This window comes from Ammodytes marinus (assembly GCF_949987685.1).
Source record: "Ammodytes marinus genome assembly, chromosome: 12".
Classification (NCBI taxonomy): domain Eukaryota; kingdom Metazoa; phylum Chordata; class Actinopteri; order Uranoscopiformes; family Ammodytidae; genus Ammodytes; species Ammodytes marinus.
Genome location: NC_137216.1, coordinates 26,562,809 through 26,589,397, shown reverse-complemented (window position 1 = coordinate 26,589,397; position 26,589 = coordinate 26,562,809). Strand labels below are relative to the sequence as shown.

Below are 26,589 nucleotides of genomic sequence, written 5' to 3'. Positions count from 1 at the left end.
AACTCAGTACTATTATGTTTTAGATGTGTGTGTTGTGTTTTCTTTACATTATATACCAGAATATCATCCCACAGTCAACTGAAAAGTTTTGTTTCTAGAAGTTTTAAGTTCACAATATATATATATATATATATATATATATATATATATATATATATATATATATATATATATATATATACATACATTTGTTTTTAATACACCAAAATCCTGATGACATTGTATATTATCAGTTAAAGTGATTATTTTTTGCACACAGGTGATGCACATCCGTAAGCTGCTAGCCAAAATGGACCGACCCAACGGACTCTACCCAAACTACCTGAACCCACGCACAGGCCGCTGGGGCCAACGTAAGTAACTTTTAGGTTTAGTTTGACAAGAACAGACAACTGCAGGGTTTGCCTCAAAATATTTTATTCAACACAAGGGCAACTGGTACATACCGTAACATTTTTATATATACTTTTGTGGTTTAAAAGCAAAAGGGAGTTTTTCAAATATTTAAAGTGAAAGCTGGAGTCAGCGATTCTGTAGAGCTCTTGTCTAGGCTGTCTATTAACACTGGATTTGTTTTAAGCGCACACACAGTACAGACAGGCTGCAGATGATGAGGAGATATTCACTGATTTTGACAAAAAGCGATTTTGACAAAGAAACTTTCTCCAGAATCGCTGACTCTAGAAGGAAAATAGAAAAAATAAATAAATCACAATTAATTTAAAGAATACTCCTGGGTCATTGATTTCCAAGCACCCAATCAGGGGACGTGTTCTTGTGAGCTGCTTCAGTTAATAACATCCTTACAAGTGCAATGAGGAGGAACTGGAGAAATCTACACTTAACGGAAAAGAGAAAGATTGAAATGGATCTCCTGTAATGAGAACACAGTGTTTCCACTAGATTGATTACACTCCGCCCGCAAGGGAAATAAACAGCTCACTGACTCAACTTAGATGTGCAGTCGGTGACACTATTTTTGCCCTAAAAAACCTGTAATTTCTAGTTAAAGTAATTTTTTATGAATATATAATTAAAGTTGGTTTTGAATGAGACACCACTTGTTGCCACTGACGAAAATCTAGTGTTTTAAGCCCATTTCAGACCAATGATTCGCCTTGCAACTCGCAACTCCTTGCTACGAGACGGCTGAGACGTTCTAAAACTGGATCTTGCGATTTGACATGTTGAATCTTCTGCGACTAATTGCAATGGCTTGCAACGCGCTGCAATGAGCAGTTCACACCGCTGCGATTTATCCCCCGTGACGTTCTAAAACCGTCTCGTCGCAAGCAGTTGCAAGGCGAATCTTTGGTCTGAACTGGGCTTAAGATGTCTTCACACATGGTGATAGACAAACAGAATGCCAGCTCTAATTTAAAAGAAATAACAAAATCTATTCAAAGATGTTAAAACCAATGGTATAATGCCGTGCTTCTCAAATGGGGGGGCGCCGTGAGTTGTCAGGGGGGGCGCGGGCTGCCTTGATTTCCAATCAAGGAATTTGCCGCGATTTGCAGTAAATAAATGTCCATATGTGTCTCCAAGTGTCTCTGTAGGCCATTTAAAAAGAAATCAAGCAAGTAGACTAATAATAACATTAATGAATTATTGGTTATCTCATCACAGAAGGCCTATTGGCCTATAATAATATAACAAACACCACCTTTACTATGTTTACAGTTTAAATTTTTTTGAATGAAATGCAAACAAATTGAGCTAATAAACTGAACTTTGAATTTTTTTGCTGCAGAAGTTATCTCAGCTAATTTTTGTTATCTAATTTGATAATAAGGTGATTGTATGCAGAATGCTCGTGCCAGAAACTCATACAGTGGTTTTGTACAGATAAATAAATAAATATTAGCAGGTTCTCAATAGTATTTCAATTTAGGGGGGGGCACGAAAAAATGTCTGTCCCCTAGGGGGGGCATGACCACTGGTTTAATGACATTTTAAACTTTTTAGATGGATGGGTTTACTTTTATTTTCTAAGGCTGGAATAGATTCTGGATTCTTTTGCTGACTTTGGCAGAACTTACAGCATCCTGTTTTGAACTTTTCCCCTCATATTACTTATGGATATTTAAGTTTAGCGTCCAAGAATTCACAAGAGAACATTAAATATTAATTTTTATTTTTCAGCATTTCAGCAGGGAGCGTTTTGAACCTGAGACGGCTTTTAACAGAGATTAAGAAGCTGAATGACTGATATGTAGTTGTCAGACGGAATATTAAACCATTGAGATGGATATTAAAATATTCCCTTTGTGTGCGCGCTGTAGAAGTATTAGTTTTCTTATTTATTTCAACTGAGCGCTCACATTTCTTCCCGGTCAAATCAGATGTGACTATCTACTCTGGGTTTATTACTCTTTAGTCCAGGCAAAGGAAATGAAAAGATGAAATCAGTATAAAATTGAATACATTTAGCTGTGTTCATTGGTCCCGGGGAATGAGTTGATCTGTAAGAGAGTGCCATTATATGACTATTCAATTTCACCACACTCCCAATAAAATGGTAAATAGTAAATGCACATAGACTATTCACTGATGAGAAAACAAATAGAAGATACCACTCTTTAAAGCTATAGTGCGTACCTTTTTCACACAAATAAATGTTCGTTATATTCAAGCCATCGCCTAAACGGGTTGACACAAAGTTGATTAAGCATATCAGCTCCACAAAACTCTCTCTTTATTTCTTAGTATGGCAGCGTTTATACACTGGTGTCGCCCCCTGACACTGGAGCAGGACCTCAGAAAAATACCCAAGAAATGTTTCAGTTGTTGATTCAACTGCTAAGAAAAAACCTGTCCGTACAGCAGAAGGAATCAAATCCATGCTTGATCACTGAAGGCTTAACCTCATGTAGAGAACGCCGACAGTGTTGTTGTAATTACTAAGAAATTCCTCATGGGGGGCGACAGAAGTTACGCACTATAGCTTTAAGCAAAAAATATTATTTCCTATCAACTGCTGTGATCTAGCAATATGATATTTCTGTTGTATCTTTTTTTACCTGTCGACAAAACTAATGGAGAGCAGTCATAGATGGGTAGATAAATGCAGGGGCGTATTAATGGAATTGGTAGGTGGCTTGGCAGTTGCACAGATGTACTTGTAAGTGCACAGACTTTGGGCCAAAAGCAGAAGGAAATAAATGGAGTGGAGATGGTGGTGGGGGCAGATTGATTGATTGATGGATGAGTATACTAACAGATGGATTGGTCGCTGGCGGGCTGCATGACTTCACAGGTGATGAAGGATATTTTTTTTTTCTTAATGTGTGTGAGTCAGAGTGAGTCTTTATTTGTGTGTGTACGAGTCGGGAAAATAGTCTGTTCACATTTATTTGTATCAAAGGTAGCTTTTCAGTGTGTGTTCACATGTGGATATGTGCAGAAACACCATACCACCTTATACATCTATTGATCTTATGTCTATGTTTTGCTGTGTTTGTGTACGGCTGTTGTGGTCCAAAAGCCTGGGCACGTTAATTAGCTGTCATTCCACATTGTTGGCTTAACCATTTCAGCTGATTACAGCAGCACTGGTTTAATTTAAGCTGATAGCCGCTCCAACACAGAGCCTGACCTGCTGTAGTGGTCCCTGAGTAACGCATGAGGAGGCAGCACGCTACAGTCAGAATGAGCAAAGGAGAGCTATGTGAGGGGAATGTAATTATTGTGAAAATCGAGCGGGGTTAAGAGCAAAGACGCCCTTGACTGCTGATTTAAAATTATAGCAAAATAAGTAATGTCATGGTGTCATTGAGGATTGGAATGAATTAATTTTATTTGTTTTGCAATTGCATCACTAAAAGTTTAAAAAATAAAAATAAAAATTGAACATATTTGTGAAAACACTGTCAAAGCTTTCAAGCCTCTGGTTGGCCATTTCCCATGGTGGTGGTACAGACTGGCATTTGACAGATGGTGTTGCTGTGCTGTCAGCTTCTATGGTGAACATCTGACTGCAGCATGTCACAGCTCTGGATGGCTTACTGACATTACTACAAGATGTTCCTTTCCCCCTTTCTCAACATCCCCATATGGCTTTGGTTACAGGCAGGGGTGGACTGGCCATCTGGCATACCGGGCATCGTCCCGGTGGGCCGGCAGGCATTTTGGGCCGGGCCGGGTCCAAAAAAAAAAAAAATTAAAAATCTTTTTTTTTTTTTTTTTTTTTTTTAATGGACCCTCGGCTGTGTGACTCCGCCCGGCCCGGCCAAGTCACACAGCCGAGGGCCGAGGTACCTTCCCTCTCGGGAGTGCCGTGGACATATAAATGTGCGTGCAGGCTGTCAACTTCACCTAAAAGTTAAATAAAACTTTGTCCCAGGCCATTACTCATTATGAATGGTTCTAGGCTGGGCCTGGCCCAAACACACACACAGCAGAGGGCCGCCCATTCAGAGGCTGCATTGAATTGTATTATCACAAATTCAACTTCTACTCGGTAATTATGAGCATCTGACGATGGCCAGTTACGTTCAGGGCCGTCGGACGGCGGATAGGCTTGGGGGGCCCAAGGCAGAGGGGGGCTGCACTCAAAAAGTAAAAACGTTATTTTTTAATAATTTTTTTTTTTTACTGGCTCAATATAGGCCCCTGATCTTTGAAGGCCTGACAAATGTTATTTAGGGGAGAAAAAAAAACAGATATCAGGGGCCTTTCATTCGTCAGTAAATTTGTTATTTTTTAATTAACATTGTTCAGGGCTACAAAGATCAGGGGCCTATATTGGGCCATTAAAAAATACAAACGAAGGTAAAAAAAATCCCGAAGCTGACTGGATTTTTTAAACATGTACATTTCTTCTTTCTGCTTTTTGGTCATTCTGTGTCTATAAATTATTCCAGAAAATAGTACTAAATAGCTTACATAGGAAATAGTTGATTTAGCCTTAGTTTTCTCCTCAAAGTGCACCAGATTGATGAATTTTACTTTAACATTTCAAAAATAATCTTCCGGGGGAGCATTCCCCCGGACCCCCCTAGAAGGTCCAGGGTCCACGACACAGTCTCCCAAATTCCTGTGAGAAACACTGTGCGTGTGCATGTTTACTAAGAGTCATTAGACCAGGGGTTGTGTTCAAGTACGCGTAATGATTTGGTCATTCATCAATAGAAACATTGTGTTGTTATCTGGCTCAGAGAGGGACTAGTCACTCATACGTTTTGGACTATAGACAAACATAGCTTTTACATGTTTGTGTTGTAAGACCGCCTCTCAGAGGGCCCATCAGGACTTCCTGTATAGGGGCCCAGAATTTGGTGCAACGCTCCTGCCTCCGCATATCGTATAAATAATCATGGTGGGCTGCCATGGCCAAAAATGCCAGGGCCGATTTTTTGTCCCAGTCCAGCCCTGGTTACAGGTACAATAATGAGTGACTAAAAAAATCTGTTCTTGTAGAACTTTGAAGATTTAGTGAGACCCTTTGTCTCACTTAGTTTATTTAACACTAAGGGAAATAGAAAGAAGGGTCTAAATTATATTCAATTTAAATATCAACACCTGCAGAGTCATCAGCAGATCCCACACACAAGTTAGTGTTGTGTTGCGTTCTTATCACATTATGAAAAATGTATCCAGTGAATGCAAGTGACCAGGCATAATAAGAAATAATAATACTAATATGATGAGGAATAATCCTGTAACCTCATCACTTTTGTGCGTGTTGTGATTCAAATCTGAAAGTCCCTTAGAGAATATTTAAAAATCACAGATGAGGGTAAACAACAGCTAACATCGCCCTCCCAGCTGCTTAACAGTCTGTTTTGGTTTGGGAATTAAAGTATTAAAAGCTACTTTGCAGATAATGCACCAATATTATTTTTGGCGGGCAAAATTTGGACCAAATAAGAACTCAAGTTAAATCAAGCACCAATGAACCAACCGTATGTTTTTTCTTTTTTTGAATTTGAATTTGAATTTGAATTGATTGGAATCAGGTTAGGTTTACACATTATAATGAGAGATTTGGGAAGAGAAAAGGGCTTCAAACCTTGACAAACAGAACACTTTCCAACTTGTTAAACATGCTTTTAATCAATGATACACAAATCAATAAAGCCACAACAACAAAGATCCTCTACGGTGGCTGCTCACGGCGCCGTCATGATAACATGAGGATTATCATTCACAGATTCAGGAAGGCGGAAAATGACAGTAAATTAAAAATCTCTTTTCAGATAAACAAACAGCGTGGGGAAACTTGCTGTTGTGAGGACGTGATTGTTATTCGCATATTTACACCTGTAACGGCTGCCGGAGCAAACGGGAACACGCCTCAACCATTAAGATTCATTACAGGATCATTTAGAATGAGCTTTCAGGACTGAAGAGATTTATCTACTGCAACAGCGGCTGTAGAAAGAAAAAAAAATATTGAAAGGTTTTGTTTTCCTCCTAAAAATTCAAATTTCTTTATAATGAGAGTGCACTTTTAACACCCTGCCTATATGTCTTGCAACCTGGTTTATGATGTGTGATGTCGTGGGTGTGTGAGTGTTTTTAAACTTGTGAACATTTTAATTGTGAAGGACGGTAGGTGAGATATTTATATGTGTGGCTGTGTTTTAGAAGTGTTTGAAGGGTGGAAACGTGTGTGTGTGTGTGTGTGTGTGTGTGTGTGTGTGTGTGTGTGTGTGTGTGTGTGTGTGTGTGTGTGTGTGTGTGTGTGTGTGTGTGTGTGTGTGTGTGTGTGTGTGTGTGTGTGTGTGTGTGTGTGTGTGTGTGTGTGTGTGTGTGTGTGTGTGTGTGTGTGTGTGTGTGTGTGTGATTATGTGTAGGTGTGTTGACAGTAGTTAAACTAGACTAATGAGGAACGGGGCCAAACTCCTCTGTCTTAATGAGATCCCGCCGTGACTGACAGCCTTATTACAGCACACACACACACACACACACACACACACACACATCCCACCCACTCTGTCCTTTCAACATTCTCTCTAAAACTCAGACACACACTCGACAGTCTGTCGAACCCTTTTTTATTACCGGATTTCCTCGTAGAAAAATGAATTATAACTCAAACAGACATACAGTACATTTGAATTGGTAACACTTTGCTATAGGGAACACAGAATCATAGGTCATTACTGAGTAAGACATGAATAACTTATGTAGTAGTCTTGTTATTTACAGGCTCAAATGCTAAAGTACCTCTTACAAAAGCTTGTGTGACATTAAGACATTACAAAATGTCAAATGTATCAACCGTCTTCTTTAGTTCAACATTTCATGAATTTGTTCATTGGAGTGTATAGTTAGTACATTGTATTCATTCAAACTACATAAGAATCAAGCTGCTCGTAATAATGTTGTTGAATGTCCTAAAACTGAGTATTTGTAAGATTGGATGTTTTGTAAGAATAGTTTCAAATATTCACAAAACCAAAAATGTAACTTATTAGATGAGCCTTGGATAAGAACATCCATCCAGCTAATCAGGTCTCACTTTTCAAGGACTCTGTGGTTCAGATTTATCAAACTCAAACTTATAATTCCTACTGTACTGTCTCTGGGATTTACTGTCACTCTACAACTAATGAATTATTCTGAGCACGAACAGAAGGCTATCGATATCCAATACAAATCTAAAGACAGAGGATCTCTATCGCTCTAAACTTTCCACAAGTGAAGACACTTTCACCTCTGCAAAATAAGTAAACTTTTGTAGAGCGCATCATCTTTTTAAAAAAAAGTTAACTAGTATAAGCACAACAAATTCAATAAAAAACTCACTAGTTAATTAGTTGGATTGTTTCTCGACCTTACTAGTTCAAGGTGGTGTCAGCAATTCTGGAGAACTCGTGTTGAAAAATAATCCGGTGTTAATACCAAGCCTAGGCTCTGTAAACTGGTATTTTAAACACAGGGCTAGGAACATGCCCGTTTACAGAGCCTAGGTTTTTTTTTTTTTTAGGTTTTTTACAAAAAGTGATTTTGATAACAAGCGTTCTCCAGAATCGCTGACGGCTTGCCATACACGTTACTGTCAGCACTTGACCAACCGAGTCTGATAATGTGGCGTGGACCAGAGCCACCACATAACGGGGCTGGTGACCCTATAACACAAAATAACCCATCTGGTGCAGAGGCGGTTATTTTCCACCCAGGATCAAATAGTGTTGCGTGGTGTGATTGAAGCGGGGTGAGGTAATTACGCCATGTTGGAGGGAAAACATTACATTTCCTACTCACGCATCGTTAACTGCCAAATAACACCCAAGAGGAGGTCCTCGTGAGTGCTTTAGTGTCGCTCATGCTGCTTGAACACCCACCGGTTCTGTTATGGATATCGTAAAACATGTGCAAAGTACTTTTTATTGCTGCAAAATGCCAATGCCATAGGCCTAAAACCTTCAAATAACAGACGCATAATTAACATTTTGCTGCGCTCACAATAAACAACAAATTAATTTATTCCACCAACTGGACTCATTAACATAAATTTAGTATAGAGCCGTTTCCAAAGTATGTAAATTTGGAAGTTTTTTTCAAATGTCTAATTGTGTGCTCATTTTGAAGTCATTTCATACACACTAATGCTGAGTCATTTTGTGTACGGATATGATCCCAGTCACCCACATGTACATTCACACACGCCAGCACACTCTGCCCTCATTAATGTCTCAAAGGTTGTTTGCGCTCTATCCACACAGTATGAATAATTCATTGCCTCTTCATATCACTCGCTCCTTTGCATATCCCTCCGTTTACCTGGGGCCATGGTAATCACATACAGAGTGGAATGTCTTTGGTTGAGAAACAAAGCGTCTGCCCAGATATATCCAATATGATTACATTTAGCTGACGAGATGGTAAAACATAGAGAACGAGGAATATTTCGGGGGTGGTGGGGGGGTTTACTCAGTAAAAACATAGCTACATTTCTTCTTAAAATTGCTTCCTATACGTTTCAAGATCACAATGACACAAGGCAAGCTCCTCAAGAATGACTGAAAATGGGAAATTTCTACTACACATCTACTTTATCTGTTCAGCTGAATTTATCTCTTAACACATGCACAGCACAACCAAGAAAAAGTTTATTTGGATTATGGCTAAATATTGAGTTGTGTAAACCAAATTAACAGATCATCAAGGAAACTATATTTGCGGTTTCAATCATGATTTACAGTATCTTGTCATGATGGTTTACTGTGGAAAATTTTCAATGCACAAATGTATTTTTTCTTCACATCACATGTAAAATGAGATCAAGTGGGCTCAAAACTCTCTTTAGGGGAAAATAAGTCATTGTACTTAGTCAGATCAGAATGACTGCTGGCTGCGTCCCATCCTCTCTGTGTGTGTGTGTGTGTGTGTGTGTGGTGTCCTGCAAATAACAGCATGCATGACAGCTGTGTCAACTTTTATGAGGGCGATTGGGGACATTCAAATGTGAGCACATCAGGGGACGGGTAAATACAATGGGAAATTAGAAGAAACAACCTGCCAAAATATTGTGGGTGACGAGAAGAAAAACACTCATGTTTAAAGGTGGAGTCAGCGATTCTGGAGAACGCATGTTCTCAAAATCAGTGAATATCTCCGCACGATCTGCTATTGTCCGCATACACAGCCTAGGTTCTGTAAACTGGTATGTAGGATGGCCTAGAGGTAAGGTGGCCGACCAGAAACCATGAGGTCGCTGGTTCGATCCCCGGCACCGGACAGGAGGGTGTTAGTTGTAAAACTAGCAGTGGCTGGTATTGTGTCTACGGTGCCCACCATCTCTACCATTGTGTCCTTGAGCAAGACACTTAACCCCAAAACTGCTCCAGGGGCGCTGTACTGCGGCTGACCCTGCGCTCTGACGTGTGGTAACTTGAGAGGGGATATGCGAAAAGACAAATTTCAATGTGCCTCGTGTACAACTGACAAATAAAGATAACTTAACTTAACTTAACAAAGGGTATATGTAAAGGAGCCCACCATAGCTATAAACATACCTTTTTACAGAGCCTAGGCTATGTTTTAAAACTGTTTCTTCACAGACAGGTAAGTGGATAGTGAGGAGATATTCACTTATTTTGACAAAAATATTGATTTTGACAACAAGTTGACAACAGAATCGCTGACTCTACCTTTTTAATAGATAGCTGTTGATTTCAAATGTTGTAGAGTGGAAATTCTATCTTTTTGACCCTCCTTTCTGTTCCCTCCCTCTCTTTAGACCACACCTCAGTGGGAGGACTCGGGGACAGCTTCTATGAATACCTGCTGAAGGCCTGGCTCATGTCAGACAAGACCGACACAGAAGCCCGCAAGACCTATGATGACGCCATCGAGGTAGAGTGCAATCAGAAATGTGCCTCCATATGTCAGTTACCAAGCAGATGCCATCTTTTAACAAAGCATGCACAGAAAGTTAACAGAAAACATTTTTACAAAAAATAAAATTCACACCGACAGTACATTGACTGCATTTGTATAAGAAGTGCTACAGAAAAGATTTTTTAAATACATTTTTTGGGCATTTTTCATGCTTTTAATGACAGTGAGGACAGAGATGAAATGGGGTAGAGAGGGGAATGACATGCAGTGAACAACCCGTATTGTGATGTGTTATTAGTGGTGTGCAGCTGTTGAAGATGTCTGTCCATCATAACAAGAGTCGGATAGTGAGCAGAACTGATTCTACAGAGCCATGGGTGAAGGATGTGGCTGGAATTTAAATTCTGTCTGACCCTCATGCACTCTCACACACACACACACACGCATGCACACGCACAAACACACACACACACTAATACACAAACACACACAAACACACACACACTCGTCCATATTTATACCCTCCACCCACATCCCTGCAATAACAAACACTGTGTCCTTTTTTGACCTCATATCTTCAAACATTCACAATATCACCCAAACGCATACATTCAACACAACCACATTTGATGTTTCATCACTACCTGCATACAAATGCACTCATACACACACACACACACACACACACACACACACACACACCAATGTGTGACCTCTGTAACCACTGAAAACATATTGCATCTTTCCACTATATATAAACAGTATATCCCATAAATATGTTTACACATCTTTGACATTCTCATTGACTGTTTCTACACAGATAGATAGATAGATAGATAGATAGATAGATAGATAGATAGATAGATAGATAGATAGATAGATAGATAGATAGATAGATAGATAGATAGATAGATAGATAGATAGATAGATAGATAGATAGATAGATAGATAGATAGATAGATAGATAGTAAAAAAAGAGCAATATTGCATATGAAGAAAAGCCAGAGGTAGGTATAAATAAATAAATCTTTGTCTGCTCTTAACACACTCACTCTCCTTCCAGGCCATAGAACGCCATCTGATCCGTAAATCCAGCGGCGGGCTGACGTTCATCGGTGAGTGGAAGAACGGTCACCTGGAGAAGAAGATGGGCCACCTGGCGTGCTTCGCTGGTGGAATGTTTGCTCTGGGCGCCGACGGTTCCCCTGACGACAAGGCCGGACACTACCTGCAGCTGGGGGCCGAGATCGCACACACCTGCCACGAGTCCTACGACAGAACAGGTGAGGAGTGTGTGTGTGTGTGTGTGTGTGTGTGTGTGTGTCTGGTTATAAATTGTGCGGTTGCTTAGAGATATTGGATAGGTTGCTGTGGCAACACATGAAGATAGAGAGTGGAGAGAGAGCGGCCTGGAGGGTAGCAAGATAGACAGAACTTTGTGTTTAGGTGGCAAAGTTCGATTAGATAGTTAAAGTTGGCTTGTTAATTCTTAATGAGCAGTCCTTCACAACAACCGTGAGTGAGTGAGTGTGTGTGTGTGTGTGTGTGTGTGTGTGTGTGCGCGCGTGTGCGCTTTTTAATCCTTTCAGAGACAGTCCTGTCACCGCCTCCTCAGCTTCTGTGTAATTTCCACAGAGAGACTCTTAACGCCTGTCCCACTTAATTTGCAGAAAACACTCGTAAAAAGATGAAAACCCTGTAAAATCAATTGGGTTGGAGGCTTTTTTTTATTGCTTAACACACACACACACACACACACACGCACACACACACACACACACAGCTACTAATTCAGCTGTGGCCTATAATCACATCCAACTGAACCATAAAGACGAACAAGGAACAAAAGATAATGTTTCTGTATATATTTTTTATTAAACCTTCATTTTCCTCGCCTCTCTGCAGTATTGAAGCTTGGCCCGGAGGCCTTTAAGTTTGACAGCGGGCTGGAGGCGGTGGCCGTGCGTCAGAATGAGAAGTATTACATCCTGCGTCCCGAGGTGATCGAGACCTACTGGTACATGTGGAGGTTCACCCACGATCCCAAGTATCGCCAGTGGGGCTGGGAGGCAGCACAGGTAAATAACTATCAAAAACTTGTGTTTTTTTTTGTTTGTTTTTTATAAACTTTATTTAGTAACCGGAGTATTCACACATCCAGCAAACTTGATTGGATTGGACAAAAATACGCTTGGATGAAGAAAAATAAATGTGTTTATTTATTTGAAATGTGCAAGTTGTACACAATCAATCCAAACAACAAGATTGACACATGGAATACAAATGTAGAACACAAATACAAAATGTTCAAGGTGCTTTTAGTGTATTTATTTTTTTAAATAATAATAAAAAATGTATTAACAATGGGGGGGGGGGGGAAGGCACAGTGAAGATAAACTAAATACATTTCATAAGAGGTTTTTCTACCTCTGTACTACTTGTGAAATGTGAACCATCAGGAATCTGACAAGACATCTATTGGGGTTTTCTTCCCAGCACCAACAACACACAGAGAGTTCTCTCAAACAGAAAGGAGCTTTCAGAGTTGTTGGCGTCGTTTAGTGGAGGAGAGCCATGGAACAGGGATCGTCTGATGGAAAAGTTTACTCAATTAACCATCAGCTCTGGCTTTAATGCCCTTAAAGCTGCCCACAGACCACCAGGGAGAGGGGAGTTACAAGAAGCAAGATACAGCAGGGATTATGGGAAATGTAGTCTAGTATCAGTAAAAAAAAAAATCATAAGATTTAGTCAGAAATAAATAGCACAGATAGTGGTAAATGGGGATTTAGAAAATTGCTGTTTACATTCACAAGTCGGTTCAGGAGCGAGAACAGTTCGCAATGGAGTCTGATATCGGCCATATTAAAAAATTGCTGTGAACAGCAAAACAAAAATATCATATCTGAGCATTTTATCAGAGATTAGCACGAAGGCCTTGCAGTCTGAACGTTGCATAAGATGTCTATTGATTGCTCTTGTGTAGCCTGTATGGATGGGTTTTTTTTAAATCATATTTTCTTAACCTTGTGGCTCAAGTTTTTATTTTTTAATGTTTTTATGGTCTTGTTTTTAACTTTTATTCTTGTAAGCACTTTGTGAATTGTATTTCTGTTTTTATTATCTACTATTATTATGCATTTTTCGAAGGACAAATTTGGTCCAAAGCAGAGAGTACATTTATGATGATTAGCTAGAGAGATGGGGGAAGGAAAGTACAGACAGTGTGGGTAAAGTTGGCACTGATCTTTGAGGCACTTAGCACATCTGATGCAGTAATGGCTCAATTATACAATGCAGAGATGGAAATGAAAGAATCTCATCTCATGTTATCAGTGGAAGGTTGATTCTGTGAAACCTTTCTGTTTAACACAGAAAAGTCCTTTTTAAAATAGAATAATTTCCTTTGCCCTATTAACTTTCTACTTCCTTGTGTATAAGTATTTTCTCATCAAGTATTTTTGCAGTTAATTTAACAGTTTTTAAGTGGTTTCGTGACCCAAAAATGGCAACGCTTCTGAATTTTTCTTTCTCATATTCCATTATCGGCTTTGTGTCAATCAGAGAGTGAAATTACAGAAGCGGGGAGCTGAATTTAAAACTTTGAATATTTACTTTTTTTGTGTCTAAATGAGTTGAGTCAAAAGGGCAGACTGTAATTATGATGGTTTGAATTTGTCTCTCATGTCGGAGCAAAAACAAAAGAGCTGTTTCAAGGCTCTTCCCCCTCTCTGACCATGACAACCTGTGGCAGAGAAATGTTGTAAGCTGCGGGGGTAGTGCAGGTCTAACCAGCTCCAGACTGAAAACTTAAGTTAAAGGTGGAGTCAGTGATTCTGGAGAACGCTTGTTGTCACAATCACTGTTTGTCCAAATCTGTGAATATCGCCTCTCAATCCTCTACCTGTCTGTAGTGTGTGCGCTGAAAAGAAAACCTGGTGTTGATACACAGCCTAGATTCTGTAGCGCACACACAGTAAGGCCAGGTAGCGGATCGTGAGGAGATATTAACTGAGTTTGTCAAAGTGATTTTGACAACGATTATTCTCCAGAATCGCTAAGAAATAACAAAAATGTGTACTTATTTCACTTCGTAAAAAAATAACAACTTCTGTTATGTGACTGTGTCTCCATGTGTTATCTGTACATGTACGTGGCAACCTGTGAGTCTTTCAGGTGACGTAGATATTAACTCCTCCTGCTGTGTATTGATTTGAAAATCTCTTTGAAAGTAGAAGAGAAATGAAAGACGTCTCTATCCTACATTCCCTCTGACAGAGGCTTAGACAAAGAGCTCCTTGTCTTCTGTATGCCAGTCCATAGCTCAATTATTTATTTTCTTTACTATTTTTCTCTTTATCTTTCCTTTCTTCCTCCATTTTTAAGCCATTCTCTTTGTTCTTCTGAGTGGGAGTAAGTGCACACTGACTCACTCGCTCGCTCAAGTTCAAAGCAAATACATAAGCAGGTGTGTTTGTGACGTGTGATTGTACCGAGTGTGAGTGACACTAAAGAGTGGCTGCTGAAGGCCTCATCTTTACCTGCTACATTATTTAATAGTGCACACATACAGATGCCTGCGCCTGTATGGATCTCTTGACGTATATATAGTGTTGTGTCTGTTTAACACATTTATATGCAGAAGCCACTGAGTTTAGGTAAAGTTTTCAAAGTAATATTTGAAATAATAATAAAAAAGAAATAGTCAGGTATTTTGGTTTAATCGAGAAAACAAATAGTCAAAGAAAACTACAGATATGAGATAAACAAATTCTTGTTCTTTTATCTTACAAAGATTTTCAAGAACAACATATTACATCACTATACCTGTGCCTTGACGTGCACGTAAGCTTGTAGTCTAAAACACATCAGGTTGTAACATTGTTGTTTAATTATCCTTCGGCTTATCTCTTGTTCTTAAAAAATATAAATACTCTGAAATAGATATGCAACTGTATAACTGTGATGCAATTTCATAGTGTGTACTAATGTCATACAGTTCTTACTTGATACTTAAATCCTCTGTTTTGCTCAGTTATTATAAAGAATTGAAGTCCTTTACCATTTCAAACTGACAGAAAGATAACAGGCGCAAACCGTCTGAAATAAATCAAAGTGCTACATTAAAAAGCTACTGGGAATTTCACCGCACAAATAAAAGGTTTGATATATTCCTTTCTTTCTAGAGCTGTCTAACCACATCTACAATTTATTTTATTTTCAAGTTCTAAGCACAGCCGCTCCATTTCCCATTTGGCAGGCCAACTGACTTTGATTTATATATTATTATTAAAACCTAGAATTGGTTTTAATTGTGGATTTTGGCCAATCTCTTAGATCCTTCTCTTATTTATGGCTTTCTACTTATTTTCCACACTTTCTGCATTTTTTTCTATCATCTTTGTTTTGTCTTCTGTTTCATTTCTTTTCATCTCTTTTCCTCGTCTCTGTATTTGACACATTTACTCTTAAGTTTCTCACACAAAACCTGCGCCATTTTTCATGTTCACACGAAGCTCAACGTCCTACTCTCTCCTTCTATTGATCTTTATCCCCCCTGTATACATACACTCACACACACATACACCTGCAATCTTCTCTGTATGTTGGCTCAAAGCGCATTCCCCTCCCCCTCTCTCTCACACACTTACACCTTTATTATACTATCTATGACTTACACACACACACACACACAAACGTACAAACACCCGCCATACCCCAGCTGGATCCATCTGGTACACCAAAACCTGCCTCTGTCTGTCAACGCTTCATTTTCTCACAGCAGCCATTAACGTGTGTGTGTGTGTGTGTGTGTGTGTGTGTGTGTGTGTGTGTGTGTGTGTGTGTGTGTGTGTGTGTGTGTGTGTGTGTGTGTGTGTGTGTGTGTGTGTGTGTGTGTGTGTGTGTGTGTGTGTGTGTGTGTGTGTGTGTGTGTGTGTGTGTGTGTGTGTGTGTGTGTGTGTGTGTGTGTGTGTGTGTGTTGTGAAATGACTCTCAGCTGCTGTAATTTGAAATGTGTCTTCAGTAAGCAGCTGCCGTCACACTCCTCCTCCTACAGGTAGGACTGTTTTACCAGATAATATATTTGGCACAGATGGCTGTGGGGTTGTGTGGGTACACTTACACATGTACTGGCTTTACTGTAGTGTGACCCAATGGAGGGATTTGAGGTTCCCAGGTATGTGAACAAAGGGGGCCCACTGTAGCTAGCAACATGCCCATTTACAGAGCCTAGGGTGTTAATTAACACTGGATTTATTTTTCCAGCACACACACACTGTATGTACAGGTAGCGGATTGTTTTAAGACATTCAATGGTCTTGACAAAAAGTGATTTTGGCAAGAGTTCTTTCAAGCACCCAGACATAATGTATGATACACTCTTGACACTTTGAAGCTATAGCAGGACACTGCAGTTTGGCTCCAGAAGGACAAACGCACGTCAGGCGCAGCAGCCCATTAATAACAGGAATTACTGTCCAAATTCCTTGCGTCGAAAATCTGCTGATGGAGGGACGTGTGTGTGTGTGTGTGTGTGTGTGTGTGTGTGTGTGTGTGTGTGTGTGTGTGTGTGTGTGTGATTGTGTGTGGTGAGAGAGAAAGCGTGTGTGAAAGACAAGGACAGAGATAATGCTTTCAATTACTTGCGTTAATAGCGAAAGTCGATAAGGTATATGCAGGAGTGTAATTAAGCCAGAATTTTTTGTAGAGAAACAAATTTCACTGTAACAAGTCCTCATTGTAAATCAATACAGCACAATTAATAATAACACAAGTAATTGTGTACTGCCAGTGTGGACGATCACAGCATTTTTAATGAGGTATTGCTTACTCGTGTGTGTGTGTGTGTGTGTGTGTGTGTGTGCGCGCGTGTGCGTCATTTGGGGAAATAAACACGATTAAGAGGAGCAGGATTACTATTGTCTGTAATAATAATCTGGATCAACTTGTTAAATATTAAAAAATAATAATAAATAAATAAAATTCTCAATCAAAAATGTAATTCATCCCAATACATTATTTATCAATGTATAAATCATTAATCAGGAAAGATACCATGCTGATGGTGTATTAATATTTAATAGAAATGTTCAAATACTGATTATTTTTGTACATGTTTTCAGAGATACTTAAGGTTAGGTTAGGTTCGGTGTTACCTTTTAAGTTTTACAAGTTTTCGTCTGTACAAAGTCTTAAATTAAGTATTAATCACAGGCTGTAACTTTAATTTTCAGTTATTTTAAAAGTTTTTGTGAGTTTCAGTTAAGACAAATACAGCCATGAAACCATATTAACAGTCCAGGCTCTGCTATCTATTGTCCATGTTTGCTGTTGTTGTTGAAATTTGACTGCACATCTGTCATGTTTCTGATGATAGTAGATATACCCTCCAAAGCCTAATTGAATTGGACATAGAGGATTTACAACACAATTCAAACCACCAACAAAAGTGACTTAAATTTGTCCTTGAGACCAACACTGATGTCCAAAAATATCTCATTCTACCTGTATGTACAGTAGTCATATCCATACAAATTCACATTGAACATGCAAAAGCTATCACTCACCACATACAGCTAGAACAGAAACACGGCAAAATAAATAAAGGCGCATTTTAAAAAAACACACTCACGTGTTTCAATCAGGTCTCATTATACTGTTCATTGGAATTCTGCAGACGAAGGTGAAAAAGACATGCTGATTAGTACTTGATGGTAAAAATGACCCCCAATAGACCACCTCAGGCTAAGAGAAAAAACCTTCACATCACCATAACCCAGCAGCTCCCTCACATGCAGAATAACATTAACAACACATGAGCGCCTTCCCTCATTATGAATGGGCTTTGTGTAGATGAGGAGCGAACAGGAAAAAAGTCTCGGAGAATGGAATGTAAATGCAGGGCGTGCTGTTTGTGGTAATCTTCCTCTGTTTCCCTGTATGTGTGTGTCTCCCCAGGACTCGCTCTAATCTGTCACAAGCAAAGAAATTAATTATAGCATGCTCCTGAAAGCTTATTAAAAACGCTGCTCCATCCGCCCCCACCTTTTTCTCTCTCTGCCCTTTTCCCTTGTGCTTCTCATAGCATTTTCTTCATATGTGATTCGTTCATGTGACTTTCTTCTCTTTAACCGCCTTTCTTTCTTTCTTTTTTATATATATATTTTTATATATTGGCATTTAGAAATCGTACCTACTTCCAATCATCCTTATGGGTGATGATGTAGATCGGAAAATTGTCTATTTCCAAAAGAACACAAACAGACACAATACAATTTGGAATAAGATAATAGAACTATAAACAGTTATAAAGTAGTCTGTTTCTAGTCTGAAGTATGCAACTTGTCATCATCACAGGCTATCTATTTTTTTGGGGGGTGGGCATTTTTATGCTTTTATTAGACAGTTTGGAGAGGCAGAGAGGGGAATGACATGCAGAGAACGACCATGGGCCAGATTCCAGCTTGTGGTGTGCTGTGATGAGGACTGAGCCTCTATGGGGAGTGGCTATGTTTTGTTATGGTCTGTTTCTAAAAGTGCTATATGAATAAAAGTGTACTTACTTTTCTTCCACCCTCTTTCCTCTTTTCCTATCCCTCCTATGTCTTGCTCCTTCCCTCCTCTCTCCTCCCCCCTTCTCCCCTCCCTCCCCTCCCCTTCTCTCCTCCCCCCTTGTCCCCTCCCTCCAGGCCATTGATAAATACTGCAGGGTGAGCGGAGGATTCTCTGGGGTGAAGGACGTCTACTCTTCCAACCCGACATACGACGACGTGCAACAGAGCTTCTTCCTGGCCGAGACGCTCAAGTAAGACACCACACACACTACTGATACAGCTCTGGGGAAAATATAAGAGACCACTCCAAATGTTCAGTGTCTCAATGTTTTATTCTAAAGAGGCATATGTTTAAGTAAAAGGAACATTTTGATTTTAGAATATAAACTATTGACAACATTTCTACCAAATTCACAATAAAAATATTGTCATTTAGAGCATGTTCATTAAGTAATGTAGAGATGAAGATTTAAGAAAATTCAAGACTCTTAAGGTCTCTTAATTTTTTCCAGAGCTGTAGGTTCACTCATTGGGTTGACCTATGAGTCATCAGTACATTTGCTCATTCAATCAGTAAAGTTTATTTTTTTGATTAAAGCAATGATTTAGTAGAGTGGGTGAAAGGGTTTGGCTGATTGAAAAGGACTTGCACCGAAAAAAAGTGATTGCAACAATTACAGCCTTGAATTTCTTTTTTGGAATAAATGAGCAGAGAAACCATTAGCCGAGCATAAAAAGCAGCAGCATGTCAATCAAAGGCCTTTGATAGGCATCCTTTAAATACACTCTTAAACAAAGAACGAAAAGAAAATTATTCAAACCCATAACTAGTGTTTAAAGTTAAAGAGTTCAGTCCTGGTTGATTTGGCGATACGGTGCTTAATGGTGGTGACAATTTAAGGATAAAAATCATATAGTTTATATAGAGTTGTGCTTGCGTCAAAAAATTATCCGGTTTATTTTTACTGTAACAAAACAACATAGGGCATCTGTATGGAAGCCCCTTTTCGTGCTCAAAAAGATTGTGACAACTTTTGAATTTCCTTCAATTTAAGGCCTCAAAAATGATAGGATCCCAATAAGCTTTACAAACATTTTACATGTTGGTATTTATAAAGCAAAGTCACCTGACCGTTCAGTTTTAATTACAGTTGTAATTAAAGTTAAATTTAAGTGGCATCTGTTGTTATGTTTTTGCCACAAAGTATTTAAAAGGCTGATCAACGCATAAGGGGCAGCAGCAGCTCTCGAGTCTCTGTGGTCCGTCGTCATGGTAACCACTGATGGATGAACACAGGCTGAGGCCTAACCAACGCAGCTCTCTGACGACCCCTGCTGGCAACTGTTGTCATGGTTATCTCCTCCTGTTTGATGCTGCACATATAATATAGAGTACAAACTACAAAGTGTTTGACACATTTTCTTCTTATGGACATGCTGAAAGTGCATTTTTTAAAGACCTGTGTATATATTTTTTTTTTTGCTTTTATAAAATGAAAGGAGGCTGCACCCAGAATCTGTTCGGTGGAAACTTTAAACAATTAATGTGTTGTGAATACGAAATATAGTTTTTAACTCTGAAAAAAAAACATTGTATGTATATATATATATATGTTGCACACAGCTGTTAATGTCAAACACCAAACAGTAATTCAAAGAGGATCATTATAACAGAACTAACTGGGCTTTATTGGTTGCCAAGGAAACTTCTTATCAGTCCTCCACAGAGAGACAAATATCCAGGGAACCTTGTCTTTGGAGTATTGAGTCGTTAAAGGTCACCCAACACGCCAACACGGGCTGGTAACTTTCTGAGGCGGTGACATTTGAATTCCTCAAGAGTTCCGCAGCCCTTTGTTGTGTATCTGTCGGTCCCAGTGTGTGACTCCGATGGCTGTGAGCCAATCACATTAAAGCAAAACAGCAGACTCAAAGTCAAAGAGTTCCTTTGATTGGTCACCAGACACACTCAACTACACTGAGACATGGCATCCAGACTTCTATTGGTTTGCTGCATGGGACTTGAGTCAGACTCCATCAATGAGCATTGTGAAAATGGGAACCTTATTCACTGAACACTTTAACACTACTTCAGCAGTGAGTGAGTTCCGATTAGATTTTTTTTTATATGTTGACGACCAGTTATGTGTGTTTATACTGTTTATATATATACAGTATTTACTAAATGCATAAATATGTATATACAGTATATTCTTTTTGATGTATGCATTTGTGAGTTTTATCATGGCTGGGTTTTTCAAGTGAGTGTTTGTCTTACAAATCCCAAATAATATGTAAAATGAATAAATAGCAATGACAGAAATTCAAATCTACTTTTAAACTTGTAGAAAATGAATTGCGGATTTGCGTGGCAGTGATGTCATTCACTTTCTCCCCCTCAGGTATCTGTACCTGTTGTTCTCCAGTGACGACCTGATGCCATTGGACAGTTGGGTTTTCAACACGGAGGCTCACGCGCTCCCTGTGCTTCACCTGGGCAACATCACGCTGCCCGGGAGCGAGCCGGCCCAACGGTAAACACACACACACACACGGGCGCTATACCTCCACCGAGGCAACAGGGGGCGCCACCTGTCTGCCTGACCCATCCACCAACACTGGACAAACTATCATTCAGCTCTACAAGACTCTCCACTGCTTTTGGACTGCAGACATTGACCAGAGGAGACCCAAGAGAGAGGCTTTACTACACGGGGGACGACTTTAGAACATTTAGTCCTCCCATCTTCTTCTACGTTTTGATCTTTGACTCTCTCTCGCTCTCTCTGCCGATCTCTCTGTCTTCTTCTGCTTCACTCAGAAAGACGGTGGGTTTCGCTGCTTGAATCGACTCTTTTATTTTGAAGGACTGTACTCCATAAAACGGAGGCTTGATTAAATTTTTTTTGCATTTTTTTTGTTTGTTTGTTTTTAAATTGAGATTTGACCAAACTTTCCTCCCATACAAACTCATGACGAGGCACTGAGAGTGCATAACGGGATTTTTTTTTTTGTGAAGGATCTGCACAGTCAGTTTCGACACTTCTGCACTGATGGAAGTGTCATTGTTTTTCCAGGCAGACTTTAAGGACTGTTAAAAGAGTCTGCCGGTAAAGGTGTGTTGTTGTTTTTCTGTTTGGACAAATCGTTATTAATGGGGGACACAGGGTTGAATCACAGCCCGTCGCTTCACCCGGACCGGACCCGACCCGACCCGCTCTCCCCTTTTCCCACTTCCTATTTAAACCTCCATCGGATGAACTTTGACCTGGAACTGTTATCAGCTCGTGACATCATCAGTGTGTGGGCGGACCATCTTCTTCTTCTACTAATACTCCCTTTTTACGGTAAAGTTGGACCATTGTAAAGTGCAACGGTAACTACACAGGGACGACAGCAGCAGCCTACACATCTTTACAGCATCTTTTCCCGGTTTCCTCCTTCCCGTTACTATGGTCACAGACGTCACCAAGACACAACTCTTTCCCTCTCAAAAGCATCTGCTGCTACTTGTTTGGAAGCTGCTTTTATTAACATTTCTCATCCACCTTTTCCTGTTCACACATTCTCCCTGGCCCGTTACAGAGAGCTGAGTGTCAGAGTTACACCTTCGCAAAGCTATTGTGGAATTTGACTAAAGGCCCCTGCTATTCCCTACTTGTAGGCATCACAAAAATGCAGTACTTGCAGGGTCACCGAAGTTGTTAGCCGTTAACCCGGGGTTTGCGTTTAATTTAATATTGCGTAGTTTAAAAAAATAAATAAAAAAAATTTAAGAAGAATTTCTGTCTCTCACAGACCAAAAAATCTTTGTTATTGAAAACTGCACAATATTAAATAAAAATGGAAAAACCCCAAACATATGGATAACAAGTACTGTTTTTTTTGTATTACTACACGTTTGAAAGAGCAGGTGCCTTTAGTAAAGGTATGCAGATGTGAAGCTCTCTCTGATGAGGCCAGTTTCTCCCCAGCTTTCCAACCGTTCCCCTTTGTCTTAGTTCGTACCTTTTCATAAATCATTACAAATAATTTTCAGGTCTTTCATTGTAATGGTGATTAGACTAGAACCCAAACCATGCTTATATACTGTATGAGTGAGTGAGTGAGTGAGTGAGTGTGTGGTGGTTTTTAAATTACCGCTGCTGTAAATCATGTATTTGTGCACTTTGTGTGGGAAGACTGAAGAATAGGTGAGCAGAGGGTGTAGCACTTAGAGAGATGAATACATGAAAACCTTCCCATGTTTCCCTGCTGAGATCCCATGCAACATTTTCTTCTCAATTCTCTTTCAACAGTCCATTTCTCTCTCTCTTTCCTCCATGTTTTACCTCTACCTCTCTCGTCCATAAAGATTTCTATGGGGCCTTTAGTCCAGGTTTCCCACATAAATCTGAAAAATGTCCGACTCGGTAGGAAAAGCTTATTTAATAATGTCTAAAAAGTTTTGGATAATCTCTTTAAAAATCTCATTGTTTTGGGAATCACAAAACTATTTTGTAAAAAAATTAATGTGGATATATTGTTTTCAGCTCGAGATATACAGTCCATTCGCCTGTTACATTGATTATGAAGCTGCAAAGTTGTGCCCATTGTGTATAGTTGTGTGAATGATCACGACCAGCTAACTGTACAGACTGATTTCAACCTGTTTATCGTATTGGCCTGCTACTTGCTGACATCATATCATCGAAATCTTAATATCTGTGAAGAAAATGAGGTGTGGGGGATAAAGTAAGAAAATTCTGAAATTGAGCAAATAAAAGCCATTTTTCTTTTTGGTTTTGCATACAATTTTCAAATGCACATCCTTTGACGAGTCATTTTAATTATTTATTTTTTCTCTGCCCTGTATGGATATATCAAAAAGTTGGTCCTGTTGGAAGAAGTCCTAACCGCCACACATCACCCTGTCTGTCCCTCACACAACTGTCTCACTGTTACGTCCGCAGCAACAAAGCGGATTTGCTCACATAAGAGATAATACAATTTGTTGGACAACATTAGTTTAGCCCCATGAACCAAATCAACCTGACTCTGAAACAGTCCTGCCTGGTGTTACTGAATATCAAACATTGACAATTGAATTTTACACTTCTTATTTCAATGGGACTGCTGTATCAAGCCGTTTCGGAAGAGCCACACACACACACGTTCATTTAGATGCTGCACATTCTGAAGTCCAAGCCTCTGAAATTTATAACGCAAACGTACAAATGTTTGCCCGCGGCTAGGATGTTGAGTGATGGAAAAACAACATGTATAAAAACCAACCAGCGTACAAGAACATCATTACAACCTTTCTGTTATAATGAATGAGACTGTGTGTGTGTGTGTTTTTTTCTCTTGACTTTGATTAATTTAAAGCCTTATCATATGTGTGACGCTTCGGCCAGTACTGTGCTCTTTCACAACCTTTGCTTTGCGTTTCTTAATACTTTCTTTTGGTTTAAATAATTTTTGGGACTTGCACAAATATCGCCAAGAAGCAAAATGCAGAAGAGTTTAAAAAGAAAAGTTGAAAGACAACTTGACATTAAGCTAAAAAAAACCTACACCAGGATTACAAGCTAAGATTGAAAGTGTAAGGCTGGAGATATTATTTTCCTTTTCTTATTGTCGACCAATCCTTCTGAAAAGACCCAAACCAACAATGAATGAATCCCACTAACAAGATGTGTGTATCCTATCCACAGCCTAATACATATCCTGATAAATATCCATTACAATATATTCAATATTGAACCACACTGGCTGACATGTTCTTTCATCACCATGGGAACACACACTTTATTTTGATTTGTTCTGTCTCAATTCCCCCCCACACACACACACACACACCGTCCTGCTGCTGTAAATACTCACTAGAGTGCCAAATGTGTATTAATCTGCTTCTGAAAGAATAGTCCTTTACAAATTAAATATTTACCAAGGTTTTCTAAAAAAACTACAGTCAATTTTGTTTTGTGTTATTTGACACTGAAGAGACGTCAGGGATTGAAGAGATGCATAGTTGGTTTTTGGTCTTTTCATTGGATTGTATGGCAATAAAATAAAGAATAAACAACTAAACCTATGAAATAATATCTGCCTTGTACAAACATCTTTGGAAATAGTTCTCACCTAATTGTATTAATATGTAGTTTTTTGATTAACCAGAGGAGGCAGCAGTTGAAGGATTTTTTTAGATAAATGTCTTAATATCAAAATGTAAGCTGGGTTTACGAAGGCAAAATGGCTTCGACCAAACCTCTGGCCGGGGTCAATGATAAGTTGAATTCATATCAAATATATGTAAGAACAACAACAGTCCTTGGTTTATGGTTTTAAAAAGTCGGATATTTCTTTGCCCTGTCCCCAAATCATTACATTTCATATACTCCATTAATTTCTCCCCGTCACCCAACAACCATAACATGCCCATCTCTGTCTGAGCTCTTGTTTGCGAGTGAGTCCACCTTTAACAGTCCATTAATGCAGTACAGTCTTGGCTCTACCCCTGACCCCTCCCCTTCCTCTATGACATCACGCTGACATCATCACTGCCTCTATCTGATAGGCTGGAAGCCCCGGGCTGAACCTGGGCCACCATCAAGTCGATGCGGAGGCGACGGCGATTTTGAAAAATTGAGTGTTCTGTATTTGTATTTTTACTGAACTAAAAAAAAAGTGAATAAATAAAATTAAAGTTATCTGTAAATATGTTTAAAACTGAGACACACATTCAATAAAGATGTTATGAAAAGTGATCAGAAAAAGAGTGTAATTCTGTGTTTTTGTCTTGTGTACATACCTATTTACAGAGCCTAGGCTGTGTATTAAAAATGTATTGTTTTTTCAGCACAGTACGGACAGTTTGCGGTTGTGATGGGATATTCATTTATTTTGACAACACACATTCTCCAGAATCACTCACTCCACCTTTAAATGGTTCTCTTTCTTGTTGAAATCCTCTGCTAGACACAACCAACAGTATGAACAAAGATGAATTACATTTTCATGAAATGAAAATAAATATTCAGCCTGACAGGTTTTTCTAAATCTGTGTGTGTGTGTGTGTGTGTGTGTGTGTGTGTGTGTGTGTGTGTGTGTGTGAGCACGTGTGCCTGCCTGTGTGTGTGTGCACGTGTGCCTGCCTGTGTGTGTGTGTGTGTTCGTCCTGCCACAACAACCTGTCGTTTCATATTCATAAGAACTTGAGCCTTGTGTCGCAGTAGAAGCTCTCTGGGGATTTTCTTTATTGCAAGAACAGGAAAATTGAAACCACTGTGACGTCAGGAACCAACAAACACCTGGTGACTGACATCAAATATAATCTTGTTACTTACTCCACCCATCAGTGAAGACACTCTGGCTGTAGCAGTGGTTTTTAAAGTTGTTATGGCCAAGGCACTCTAAAGAGCAATCCAAAATCTCAAGGCATACCTGTATTCAAAATCATTCATAACCTCTTGTACAGTTTAATGCAATAGGCCTAATTCTTTCAAAATCCGAAGACACACCTTGATTTGTCTCACGGCAAACCATTTGGGAACCACTGAGCTGTCAGGTCTGTTTTTGATTGATATCCTGTTTGAATTTACCTACAGACAGCTGGCAAAAGTGTTAAAAATTATAATATAAAAAGGTTTGTTGGACACTTTCAATTTCTCTGCACAAGTCCAAAGTCAAGGCTTGACAAATCTTCCTCAGATGTAAAGCCACTTATGCATAAGTCAGTAAAACGGCTGCTTTATTTAAT

General features: G+C 39.3%; 1 protein-coding gene across 1 annotated transcript in view; it reads left to right on the top strand.

Moving 5' to 3' along the window:
* man1a2 (mannosidase, alpha, class 1A, member 2) overlaps positions 1–25,537 on the top strand; it is a 113,321-nt gene extending 87,784 nt beyond the window's left edge. Inside the window, exons 9-14 of the mRNA XM_080038233.1 lie at positions 260–353; positions 10,193–10,308; positions 11,357–11,576; positions 12,199–12,371; positions 18,984–19,099; positions 21,251–25,537. Of these exons, the coding sequence (XP_079894359.1) occupies positions 260–353; positions 10,193–10,308; positions 11,357–11,576; positions 12,199–12,371; positions 18,984–19,099; positions 21,251–21,386 (855 nt within the window). The 3' untranslated portion in view covers positions 21,387–25,537. The remainder of the gene's footprint in view (positions 1–259; positions 354–10,192; positions 10,309–11,356; positions 11,577–12,198; positions 12,372–18,983; positions 19,100–21,250) is intronic.
* Positions 25,538–26,589: the final 1,052 nt, after the last annotated feature.